The sequence below is a fragment of the Beauveria bassiana genome (assembly GCF_000280675.1).
Source record: "Beauveria bassiana ARSEF 2860 unplaced genomic scaffold BBA_S00002, whole genome shotgun sequence".
NCBI lineage: Eukaryota > Fungi > Ascomycota > Sordariomycetes > Hypocreales > Cordycipitaceae > Beauveria > Beauveria bassiana.
In genome coordinates this window covers 1940310-1953134 of record NW_007930837.1, presented here as the reverse complement: position 1 = coordinate 1953134, position 12825 = coordinate 1940310, and the positions used below count along the sequence as shown (strand labels likewise).

Here is a 12825-nt window from a genome sequence, read left to right as displayed (position 1 = left end):
GAGAGAGAGAGAGAGCCCTCGTCTGATATTCTCCCCGTCTGATATTCTCCCCGTCTGATATTCTCCCCACGTCCCACACACACCGGCAGTAGGTCGTGGTGGGCTCACTTCGTCACCAACATGTGGCTGCTGCAGCCGTCCGTAACTCCGCATAACCAAATACGGCTGCTAATTGGGGTGGTGGCAGTCAAAACCGTCAAATCCAAGATAGCCAGAGCCTCAGAGCTCGGGCAAATGGAGCCAAGAGCGGCAGAAAAAAAAAACGCAGCTCAGCTGCAGGGCCTTTGCAGATGCGCTGTAGGTACCCGGCCATTTCGTAGATTTTAATCAAAAGCTGTTCTCGGTCAATAGCGTTGTGGGCGTGTTTTGGTGTCCTCTCTCTCTTTCTCTCTCTCTCTTTCTCTCCACTTCTCTCTCCCTCTCTCTCCTTTCTCTTTCTCTCTCTTCTCGAATCTTCACCGCAGTCATGGCCACCTCATCGCCATCGTGGGCGTACTAAAGTATCGGCTGAGGATTCACTAGCTGAGGACTTACTAGCTGTTGATTGACTGGCTGTTGATTGACTTGGCTGTTGCTTGAGACTGGCTAATCCTTCTCCAGTCCCTGGTGCAGGCTGTTGAATGTTCGGTGTCACTTCACGAGGAGGTCTCTGGTACTCCTTTTGTGAGGATGCCTGCCCTCGCCTGCCCTCTATGGTGACTTTCTCTTTGTCCCTGCTTGACCCTTGGGCAGTAAAAACTCAGTCTTATGGCCAGATATAGTCAGTGTACCGTCTTCGTTTCGGTAGAACTTCTTCCCCCCCTCCACAGAGCCGCGCTGTACTGGCTGCGCTAAAGATAAAAAACAAAACAAAAATAAACCTTTTTCCCGGACCGTGCCTAGCTCTACTCACCCTCGTCGTCGGTGGACTTGGGGTCACCCTTCCATGCCATGTCCGCCGCCTTGGCAGCGTCGCTGCCCATCTCCTCCAGCAGGGTGTGGAGGAGGCGGACGTCCTATTGCCTAGCAGTTTGTTAGTAAATATACGCCAGAAATCTACAAGTGTGCTTTGAAACCATGGCGATAAGTTTATAATTATAATAATACGTAATAGTAATGGATATATGGTAAATAAAACAAGAGCAATGACAATGCCGGCCTAGTCCCAAAACGCCAGTGCCAGAAAACACACAGCCAAGTATCCAAAAGCTTTACTGCACAGCTCACAGAGCTCTGCAGCTTTGTATGCACCACTCTTTTCAACAATACTCTTTCATGCTTCCAACAAATTGTTTAAATGCGTGACCCCCTTTATTAATTAAACTTGCTGTGTTTGGCCATTTTGTTCGTTTTCGCTTCTTGGGGCTGCCGACAAGACGGCGGGATCCGTGACGACGTCGTCCTTTTCGCCCATCGACTCAGTATCCTCATCGTGAGGGATATCGGGCGGCGCAGAAAACGTCGGGGCAATCTTGCTTCTACCGCGAATACTGGCTCCCCACTTGTAAAAGACAAAGGGAATGGGGGCTAGCAGCAGAGCGATACAGCCGAGCAACGTGCCCGCCCACTGAATGCCGAGACCCTGAAACATTTGACGTGCAAATAGCGGGAAGCCAGCGCCGCAGAGAGATCGCAGAAAGGTGTTGCCGGCAATGGCGGACGCGGCAAACATGAGGTAGGCGTCTACAAGATAGTTGAGAGCCTGGAGGAAAATCGACATGAGGCCGAACCCGGTTAAGAGACCGCTAAGCGTGGGTGCGATCCAGTGGATATCGCTTCGGTAACCGGTCCTGCGTGCGTGTTAGCAATTGCCTGGGTGGAATTGTGCAACCACATCGCCGCTTTCACTGCACTTACCAGCCAAACCAAAAGATGCCAATGGCAAAGGCAATACCACCAGCCATGATGCTGGGCAGTCGCCATTCAGGGATCGGGAGACCATTGTTGGCTGCCAGCTTTCGATTGTACCAAGGCTGCTGCAAAATGACTGTACCACCGGCAAGCAGCTGTCCGATAATCATGCCGAAAAAGGTCAAGCCAGCGACGCCAGAGCTGAAGCCGTGGACGCCAACAAAGACGAGAGGATAGGCAGAGAAGAAGAGGTAGAGGATGCCGTAGATGAAACTCATATAAATCGAGAGGAGCAGGATGATGGGTTCGGTAAATAGTAGTCGCAGTGGACGGGACAAATTCTTGGAGAGGAGCTCCCTAAGGTCTACTTCAATTTCCTCCTGCTTGGCGTGAATTCCCCAGTTCTTGGTGCGACGTCGCAGCTCAGAGGCCTTGGAGATGAGCACTACGGGTGCGTACGTCTCCTCGAGGAAGAACAGGTCGAGGATGAAGGCGACGGCACCCATGATGGAGGCGAGATACTCGGTCCAGCGCCAACCCAGGTGAGACTCTACTATGAAGCCACCAATAAAGGGCGCGAACATGGGACCGGTAAAGACTGCCATGGAGAAGATGGTGATGGCGATGCCTCTGGATCTGTTATCAAACATGTCGGAGAAGACGGCAGCGACGACGGCAAGCGGGCAAGCACCAAACAAGCCACTGAAGAAGCGGCAGATGAGAATAGTCTGAATGTTCTCGCCGGTGGCGCAGGCAATAGAGAAGAGGGTGAAGCCAAACATGGCAATGACAATGGGGAGGCGGCGGCCGCGCAACTCAGACAGCGGGGCCCAAATGGTCGGGCCAAAGGCGAAGCCCAGGACGTAGAATGTGGTGCCGAGGAGGCCAACTTCGGAGCCGACGCCATACTGCTTGGCGACGACCTGAGTGCCGGCGGAAAAGATTGACGACGTGAAGGCCGAGGTCATTGTAGTGTACCCAAGCATGGCCGAGGTCAAGAGCTTCTTGCGCAAGGGCCAGTTTTGCGCATGCAGCGGGTCGTTGGGGCCGTCAAACTCGACAACGTACTCCTCCTGGTCGGGCAGCGGCGGCGGGTAGGGCTTGCCGGCGCCAAAGGCGGGCAGAGGCCTCCTCGAGGCGCGACTAGCGGTGCGGCTGCCCGGTTCGAGGCCGACGGTGGTGGCGTGCTGGCCGCGAGCCGTCTGAATGCGGCTGAGGGCGGTGGGATGGCGCTCCAGGTCGTTGATGGTCGAGACGCGGCTCATCTGGCGCCGGACGGCGGATCTACCGGCACCGGCGGCGGCGGTAGACGAGGCTGTCGAGACGGACGAGGCGGAGAGGACGCGCTCGATTTCGTCGCTGGTGCGGCGTCGGTAATTAGCGGGCGAGGCATCGCGCTCTGCCTCGACCAGCTCGCGGTCAATGTCATCCATGGGCATTGTTAAGCCGGGCGATGGGGCGGTTGAGATGACTGGCGTCGGGGTTGGGTGTTTTTGGGCGTGGCGGAACAGGCACCCGGGGGAGTCTCTGCCGTGCTATGACGTTGTTGTGCAGCTCCGTACACGCAGCAGGTTGATGTGCGAGGCCAGCAAGAGCGCCAAAGGATATTGGTAGAGGAAAAAAAAAGCACACCTAAGCCCCTCGATTTGATGATGCAGAATTTATTTAGGAAAGAACGTTCAAGTGGGAGGTGGCTCAAACGGACAATGGATCTTGTTTGGGGGCGCTCTCTCTTTTCTTTTCCCGGCCTTTCGATAGTAATGTATTTTAGCTCAATGCATTTGAAGCTAGCCTCTTTCACAACAAGATTTGAATACCAGTAGTAAAAAAAAAAAAGTGGTTGCCACACTGAATTAAGAAGCTGTTATTGGTTCGTGTCGTTCGTCTCCGAGGCGATGCCGGCCGCTATTTTTTTTTTTTGCAAGAGCTCTGGTGGGGCTTGGGCCGGGACTGGCAAACAGTGGGGTCTCCGACGTGGGATTGAAATAAAGAAAATGCTTCTTTCGAAAATCGAAAAAGCGTGCGACAAAAGAGACGACAAGGTACAGATATAGCAGCAGAGCTGGTCTTGCTCTGCGTAGACTGATTAGAGTGGCTGCGTACATGAGCAAGAGAGAGCCCCAGCCTATATGTCTCCCTGGCATCATTAAATCAGCTCCACGGGCTTCGTGCTTGTCGGGTCCGTGGACTTCTGCACGGTACTCTGGAGAAATTTTTTATTCCGCCATGAATCCATATTTTGTCCGTAACGGCTTACAAGGGGTTACCGGGGTCTATTGAAAGTCGCGAGATCCGGAGCCTGTAACAACAAGCAATCGCCCAAATTATACCCACCAATTACTAACACTAATTCGTCTGGTTCCACTCCTCTTCGGGAAGCGAGCGTTTCGGCAGCGAGCAAAACCGCGAAGCCGCGATGCTGGCCCCAGGTGTGCCATTGGTAAGCGATACTTTGCTTAGGAATTTTCTTTATGCATACTTGAACCTTTAAACGCGACCGAAGGGGTCTTTTATGAAGGAGACATGTATATACGGCGAGAGATCCCTGCGCGCCGACGTCATGCAGCACAATCACTTTCACCCGGCCTGTCCGAACTTCGGTTCCGGAAAAAAGGTTTCGGTCCCGGCTAGAAGATTCTTGCATTCACATTGTTCTCTTCTTCGGTTGCAAGCTGTCATATCTGTATTCCATAGTAAGCAGACGGGGGGCAAAGACACCCGCCGCGGCGATCCGGGTATGTGCTCTTTGGCGATGTTGCAGGACAGCTATTTCATGCACACCATATTATATAACCGCGAAACGAACGAGTCATTGATTTGCTCTGTAAGGAATGACTAATCAGAACTTGGCTTTGTTTGGTGCTGTGGTATAGACCCACTTTTACCACACAAAAACAGGGTATATATTGTAAAATAGATCACCAGTCCTTCGAGCTTCGGCTCATTTGGTCTTTTGAAACGATACAGAGAAGATTAGCATGGCCCCTGCACTAAGGATGACACGCAATCTCAAAGAGAAGCTACCAGTTTTTTTTGTCTCTTTTTTATTTTTTCTTTTACAATACTCTACCATCACCTTGCGATGCCAATGCTTCTCCGATTCCCTCTGCCATCATTTTTGGCTTCCGTAGCGTAGCTGGTAAGCACAAAGGCCTACATGGCGAGTCTGATGGTTCGAATCAGCCACTGCCATGACTAAACTCGGGCCATTTTTGCTTTATTGACTTGGAAATATCATTTGCTCGCAAGACAATGATGTGAAATATTTTTTCAAGTGATTTTCAAGTCTATTCCGTGTACAATACGCTATGCGCAATCAAATTCATCCATCTATCGCCTCACGCCCCATCCATGCTCCAGCAGCGACGTCGACTCTTCCAGGCTCAGCCCTGCCGTCTCGGGATAGACGAGCCAAACTAGCGCCTCGCCGACGGCGCAGACACTCGCGTACAGCGCAAACGTCCACGGCGGCGTCAGCAGCTCCATGAGCGGCAGAAACGTCAGCCCGACGACAAAGTTGGCCGACCAGTTGGTGGCCGTGGCCGCGCCGCTGCCTAGCGAGCGGACCGCTGTAGGAAACAGCTCGCTCTGCATCCACGGCACGTTGCCGAGACCGATCGCGTAGGACGACACGTAGAGCATGATGCTAAGTAGGATTAGACCGGCCGCGTCGCTGCTGCTTCCCGGCGGTGGCGGCGCGGCGTCGTTGTGCGATGCGTTAGGGCTCGCATCGAGGGTCAGGAACGAGAACCCTAGAGATGCGAGCAAGAGGCCGCAGACCATGATTGGGAGCGAGTACAAGAGTATACGGCGTCGGCCGATGCGGTCTATGAGTACCAGCGCGATGCCGGTGAATATAAAGTTGGTCACGGCTACGCTGAGAGAGGCAAGCGTGGGGCTGCGGAATCCGACCAGTGTGAATATCGTCGCAGAAAAATACATGAGCGAGTTCTGCGACGGTTAGTTTCGCAACGACGGCTTCTTCTAGCCCTGTAAAGCACTTACAAATCCACTAAGCTGCTGTAGACCTTGTAGCAGACAAGCAATGGCCAACGCACGTCTATTCTGGCCGACCGTAAGCAGCTCTTCCCAGCCGCTCAGCCAGCTCGGCACCTTTGACTGTCGCATTCCTCCAAGTCTGCGTGCTTCTTGCTCCGCCCGTATTTCAACTTCAATGTTTTTAATAATCGCATCCACGTGCTCTCCAGCCCCAGCCTCGGCGGCGCCTTGCGTCTGCAGAACCACACTCCGGGCTGCTCCCGACTCGCCCGCCTTGACGAGCCAGCGCGGCGTCTCCGGCATGAACCCAATCAGCGCCGCCTGCACCACCGCCGGCACGGCACCCAGGCCGACCATCCATCGCCACCCTGTCCCGGCCTCGGCATACGTCGCAAAGAGCCAGCCGACAACGTACGCCACCACCTGACCGGCGGTGATGAGCATGACATTCGTCGTGACAAGCCGTCCGCGGTGCTGCGCCGGAGCGACCTCGGCAATGTACAGCGGCACGACAAAGCTCGCGGCGCCGACGCCCGCGCCGACCATGCACCGCCCAACGGCCATGAGCGATACCGTCGAGCTTGCCGCCTGCAGCAACGCGCCGGCGACAAACAGCACGTCCGCGTAGAGGATCACGCGTCTTCGCCCGAGCCGGTCGGCGAGAATCGAAGAGATGGGCGACGCAATCAGCGCGAAAAGGGCGGTCGCGGATGTGATGATGGACTTGTCGAGCGACGAGAGCGGTCGGCCGGACAGCGCCGTGCCGATGGAGACGAGGGTCGCGGAAATGACGCCAGTGTCGTCTGGCGAGCGAAAAAAACAGATTAGCATCTTCCTTGCGCATCTTCGGAGGGGCTCACAGCAACATACATCCAAAAAGTAAGCCGCTGATACCAGCCGCGAGCGTCAGGAGCAGGACAAAGGTGCCTAGCTCGGGCTGGTCTGCTGCTTTGCGTCTCAGCACGCTGCCGCCTCCTGCAGCATCATCTTGGCGGCTTTCTTCGGGGATCAGGGGCTCTTGTGGGTCGTCCATGTCGTCTGCATTGCGTAGATGCAGCCCAGGCTGAGTGTTGTCGATTTTGATAAGCTGTTGCTTAATGGTGTACGCTTTCAGCTGACGTCTGCCAAGTTAGTGGGAACTAGGTAAGTCAGGCGGGCGATGGCTCTTTGTGCCATGTCGCCAAGTACTGTCCAGCTCAAGCTAAAAAAAGACTGATTATTAACATACCAGTAAATTTATGGTTCTCGTGTACGGATTGAAGGATAATGATAATCAAGTAATTTGTTTTTAATAAATCTAGGAGAGCCTCTTTGGCAGGTACTTTGGCTCTAATATCCAACACACCCGGTGGTCTGAGGATTCAGGAAGACCAAACTGAGTTCGCCGAGCATCTATTGTGAGCACCCTCTATGCATGCCTAAATAGCGGCCCCGATGCTTCTTTATATTCACGCTGAAAGTACCTACGCGGGAAGGGGGTGTTTTCTGACATGCCATGTTGCCATAGATTTAGGCTTCTCGGATAGGATGTTAGAATTTTTTTTTAATATGCTAAAAAGTGCGATTTCCTTGTAACATGCCTAAAAAAATATGCCAGATAGTAACATATGTCAGAGGGCCTGTCAGAAAACACCCCCCTCCCGCGTAGGTAGCGAGGGCCTTGGTTTTTTCTCTTATTTTCTTTTCATAGTGAAAAGTCGTAGAGTTCGCGGCTTGAAGCACAATCCATCGACTATAAATGTTCGACGTAGTCTTCGATTCGTGAGCCTGACAGCTTGCATTGGGCGATGAACTTGTTATTTCAGACTGTCAAGTGTTGACGCCGAGTTACAAGTGTGTAGTAGTAGCCCGCACATTGTTTCGATGACAAATCAACACACCAAATGTTGGAAAGTATTAAAGTCTCAACGAGTTCATAAAAAGATAGCACATAACGGGGCATATTGTACATGCAAGGACGGGCATGGTGCAGAACGAGAGAGAAGAGAAACACGGCTCAATGTGAGGTGGGATGTCATACGAATTGACGCGTTCATTGATCATTCGGCGGGAAATCAGTTTAGATGCAATAGTGTGACTTGTGATCTGCGGGAATGGCTATTGCAGAGGTAACACAGGCTGCATATATGCAACACAGATTGGTAGATATAGCCCCCTTGGCCATGAGAGCTGTGTACGGCCTTAGTCCTTGTTGGACAGCGCCACAATGCTGAAATTCGGATCACCCTCGGAATGGTTCAAAAACTTGCGAATACCGAGCTCCAGAGCTTTGGGGCTCAAAACATCGTCCTCTGGCCCGAGCAGGCCCCTGTCCACTGGCCCGTTAGTCATACCCTCGAGCTCCCATAGATGGCCATCTTGACCTTTGACATAGGCAATGAAATGGTAGGGCGGATGACTCTCTGCCAGAGGTGGTGCAGAATCGCCCTTTCTTGCTGCCTTCATGTGAGCCTTTTCCAACTCTTGGCTGTCGTAGAGCACTCTGGCGCGCGGCTCAGGCCGCAGGGGCTTGGCCTCTGTAAAAAGCCGATCTAGGAGCGAACCTTGTTGCACGTATCTATTTCCTTGCCCATTTGCAACAGAGTGAATCAGCGCATAGAGTCCGCAGGCATTCCCAATTGTTTGGCGAAACCACATAATGTGGTCGTCGTCGGCGGTCTTGTTGTAAGTCAGCTCCTCCACAGCCATATCGCAAGCAATGCCGTCTTCTTTGCGGGAAGCATAGTACATCTTGGCCGGCGTAATAAATATGAGAGCATGCGCCGGACGCGGGATCATGGCGAGTAATTCGGCATCGTCGATACTGTACACGTCATAAAAGCCTAGCTCATGAGACAGGCCTAGATCGTGGAGAAGCGATGTGAAGACTTCGGGGTTGTTCTCCAGCGGGATGACTTTTTTGACCCCGGATGGCGAAATCCACACTCCTTCAGTCGGCATCTTGATGGAGCTGATACTTGTTCTTGCCAGTCACCTTGAATGTCGTCGTCTTGAACAGACGAAAGTTGATAATCTGCTCGTTGGTGACGTCGCTGTTTGATGTAGTTGGGAGGTTACAGCCCTGTGGGGCCAGGCAGGAGGACGCATCAGCACCGAGATGGCAGCCAGTGGGAAAGCGACGAAGGAGTGAGTGATTCGGAATTTCTGTTTTGCTTTGTCGATGCTGTGCTTTTTCTTCGTACATGTGTGTGCATGGTAATCAGGAGAATTTAAGCGTTTTATGGTGCACTTTTGAGTCATGTCGCAGCTGCAATGCTTATCAAACAGATGGGTTCTTAGCTTACGCCTAGCATTATCGCCAGAGTCGCACGGCCTGTCCCGGCCGATCGAGATGACGCATATGGGAAGAATGCCACAGATAAAAAGAAGAAAACAACAAGACTTTATCTAGACAAAAAGAAGAATCTGATCAACTCGTTTTCGCCCTTCCCCAGATGCAGGGTGGCGGCAGAAGCAAAACTGTTGGCACGTGCGGCAACCAAACAGGGACACTTGGGGCACAACCTGGGCCCTGGCCAGCCGGCCCACCCAAAACGAGAGAACCAGCCTCAGGAAAGGCCGCTTGGCCGTCTTCTCCTGGCACCACACTGAGTCCATATCAAGCCCCCAACATCCATACGGACCACAGCCACTGGCATTATTGGTACCGCTCGTATTCAGAGCCTTACCGTTCGATTCCGCTCAAACATTGTCGGCCATGGCACTTCTTGCGCACATCTAACCAGCACTCGCGACACATTATAGACCGACCCATACCCGCCACCCCCTCTACAGCACATCGTTGATACCCCAGCAGGTTTGCTGCCCAACGAACGAGCTTGAAATCCGTCAAAGCGTAATCGGCCCCGGCGTCACACATCGTCGACAGCATGCAATCAGTATCGCAGGCCCAACGAGGCTATTCACAACGGCGCGCCGATGACATTACTTCGCAATCATCCAACGGTCAGAATCGACCCATGTCGCCAAATGGAGTGTCATCCAGAGCCTCGACAGCTTCCATCAAGTCGTCGCAGAGCGCCAGCACCCGCCGATCGGCTCGAGAGGTTCGTTTTTGCACATCTCCCGGCCGGAAACGAGCACTGCGCGGCAGCAAAAGCTATCATGCATTCTGAAACTGACCTGATTGCCATAGACTGCAACTTCAAGCTCCAGTGTCCCACTGTCGCAAATCGAAAAGAGTGTCACCCATTTACTCGTCGCTACCAAGCAGCTCCTCGAAACTCTCACACAATGGTCTCGCGGCCATGCGACCGACACTCAAGTCTCCGATGTCTATGTTCGTCTAGGCTACGAATTCAATATGGCCTGTCGTGCCTTTACCGCCATAAATGTCGACACATCCGACCTCGGCAACGTTCCTGATCTGCTTCGAAGCATTCTTGAATCGACCCTGAGCCAAGAAGCCAGTGCTGAAAGCCTCGAACGATACTTGCCACGCATTAGAGATATCATCATCAACCTGCTCCATGGTCTGAAGCGGAAGCAGCAGCGTCTGCGTCAACGACAGGCCCGAGACAGGGAAGGCAGTGGCGGCCTCCCCGAGCGTACGACGAGTATGAGCACCATCACAAGTGGAAGTAGTGGAGGCCTTACCAACATGCTCGATGAGGGTCTCGAGTCCGGATACAAGCAAGAACAGCCTCGTTCAGAGGAACCCACGCCGCCAGGCCCTAGTTCTTCTCCCAGCCGTCGATCCAATGCGCCACGAGAGCCACCTCGTAATCCTTTTCAAGCGAATCGTTCACCCATTCAGAATGCGCCTTCTATACCACCGCCTTATCCCAGCGATGAGGGCCAAATGCCTTCTGGACCTTCTTCAGAAGTAAATATCGAAGCTTTTCCGCCTCCTCCACCGCCGCCCCCGGAGCCCCAGTCAAGCGCACTCGCGGCGTTGCAAAAGGGAGGTGATTTGGAAAGACGAGCTTCACGACGTTACTCACAATACCAAATATCGAAACACCTTGGTGCTGCCAATGCAGTTCCTATACTGCCGCATCAAAACTCCCCTATACCCAACCGCGGCCGCAAGGAAGCACGAGAATCGTTGCATGCGGTCCAGAAACGCGAGTCCGTAAGGCACAGTCGTCATCAGTCAAACCAGTCCAAGTCTGCCTCCTCGCCAGCTCCAATGATAAGTGAGGAACGTTCTACGGAAACCAGAAATGGAGTCGATAGCCCCATGGCTCAAACTCCCGAGGATAAGTACGCCCCAAGCGCTACCTTATCCAGCCCGCCCCCCGGGCCTCCGCACTTTTTGGATGAGCCTAGAACAGCCGAACCAGAACGAAAAGTAACTGAGCGGCCCGAACACTTGCCCGCTGTCCCAGAACCAAAGGCCGATTCGTATTTTCAAGTCTCGCCACCACCCACCCCAACCAAAGACTTGACTCTGTTTCTTCAGTACAAGTCCAAGGTCAAAAAGATTTTACTGCCAGAGGGCAGAAGTGAGCTCTCTATTGGACGACTGCAGCTCGCATTCATCGAAAAGTTCTCTTGGAATACACAGCATAACGGTACTGATCTGCCCGAAATCTACATCCAGGACCCTGTTTCAGGTATTCGACATGAATTGGAGGACCTTTCCGATGTGAAGGACCGGACTGTCCTCGTTCTAAACATAGAAGCTCTAGACGAGGTCAAGCGTCACATCGACGATGGCATCTCAGGACTGACTAAAATTGTGCAGGACGTTCAGCACAATATTCAAAATCAGGCGGCGACACTACAACAAGTTTCGGATAGGCAACAGGAAACTGCCGACGAGGTCGCTCGCTTGGCTCTGGCGCCGCCCGGTGCTGTGCAATCTGCCGACGGATCCAAGGGCGTTGTCAGCACCGGACCTAGGCTTGGCGCAAGCCACGTTAGGCAGATCCAGACTTTCCGCCGCGACATTGCGGTATTGCGACAAACGTATTCGAATTTTCAGTCCACAATGGAAGCCTCTATTTCTGCTGTGCGCCAGAAGGCTGCAAGCGTCAAATCAGTAGCTGCGACCGCTTCTCAGCCTGATTTGGATGGGGATCCCGGATACTCATATGTCACGAATGGCCGCAAGAAGCTCAATGCCGATTCTGACCGGTTGGTTGGCAAGGTGGATGATCTCCAGGACCTTATCGAGGACATGCGCAAAGACGTGGTCCACAGAGGTGTCAAGCCGCTACCGCGCCAGCTCGAGTCTGTCAGCAATGATATTGCCGAGCTCACCAAGGCTCTCAAGACCATGGAAGACTACATGACTGAGGAGAAGCCTGTTTGGACCAAGATATGGGAAAAGGAACTGGAAGATGTGTGCCAGGGCCGCGATGAGCTGCGCCTTATGGAGGATTTGATGGTTGATCTACGTGATGACCTGGAGAAGGCTACAGAAACATTTGCCCTTGTCGAGCAAGCTATGAAGGAGCAGATGAAGGACAGCGGCGCCGGAGCCAACCCAGGGACGTCGCGCATTCTCGCCAAGGGTCTGAGCAACCTTGGCAACAGCCTCAATCAGAATGCCGCCAAGGAAGGTGTACTGGGTGAAGTGCGCGCCCTGCAGCCCAACCACGAAAACCGACTGGATGCGATTGAGCGTGCGGCGAAGCTCCGTCAAAAGGATCTTCAGAACCGCAGCGGCAACGAGCTCCAGCGCGAAATTGCCGCGTTTGTGAGCGAAGGCAAGCTTAAAAAGTCGGGCGGCTTTGAGGAGGTTGAGAGGGCGAGGCTGGCCAAGGACGAAAAGATTCGTCGCGAGGTCTGGGAGCGCATGAATGGCATCGTTGCAGATGATGAAGGCGAGTACGAAGACGAAGATGAAGATGAAGAAGAGGAGGAGGAGGAGGAGGGGGAGGAGCTTGAAGGGGTTGAGGCTTTTGAAGATGCCGAGACTGGCGTGGCGCCGGCCGAAGGCGCAGAGGCGGAAGGCTCGGCGCGCCACTCAGGAGGCTCGACTCGTCACTCGGGAGGCTCGGCGGGCACGCCTACGAATAAGGAGTAATGCGCGACAGTTATTCATAC

At 53.5% G+C, this 12825-nt stretch overlaps 4 protein-coding genes across 4 annotated transcripts; 1 reads left to right on the top strand and 3 right to left on the bottom strand.

Annotated features, from left to right (window-relative positions):
* Positions 1–690: 690 nt before the first annotated feature.
* BBA_01236 (major facilitator superfamily transporter) lies at positions 691–3269 on the bottom strand (the record flags this gene model as incomplete). The annotated part of the gene is made up of 4 exons (XM_008596333.1): positions 691–830; positions 893–995; positions 1304–1769; positions 1837–3269. The coding sequence occupies 4 exons, from the start codon at positions 3267–3269 to the stop codon at positions 691–693; spliced, it is 2142 nt and encodes a 713-aa protein (XP_008594555.1).
* A 1891-nt stretch (positions 3270–5160) lies between these two features.
* Positions 5161–6862, bottom strand: BBA_01235 (myo-inositol transporter; the record flags this gene model as incomplete). The annotated part of the gene is made up of 3 exons (XM_008596332.1): positions 5161–5781; positions 5836–6632; positions 6700–6862. The coding sequence occupies 3 exons, from the start codon at positions 6860–6862 to the stop codon at positions 5161–5163; spliced, it is 1581 nt and encodes a 526-aa protein (XP_008594554.1).
* A 1148-nt stretch (positions 6863–8010) lies between these two features.
* BBA_01234 (ubiquitin carboxyl-terminal hydrolase, family 1) lies at positions 8011–8769 on the bottom strand (the record flags this gene model as incomplete). The annotated part of the gene is made up of 1 exon (XM_008596331.1): positions 8011–8769. The coding sequence occupies one exon, from the start codon at positions 8767–8769 to the stop codon at positions 8011–8013; it is 759 nt and encodes a 252-aa protein (XP_008594553.1).
* Positions 8770–9698: 929 nt separating this feature from the next.
* On the top strand, positions 9699–12805 carry BBA_01233 (actin interacting protein 3; the record flags this gene model as incomplete). Its single annotated transcript, XM_008596330.1, has 2 exons — positions 9699–9875; positions 9965–12805. The coding sequence occupies 2 exons, from the start codon at positions 9699–9701 to the stop codon at positions 12803–12805; spliced, it is 3018 nt and encodes a 1005-aa protein (XP_008594552.1).
* Positions 12806–12825: the final 20 nt, after the last annotated feature.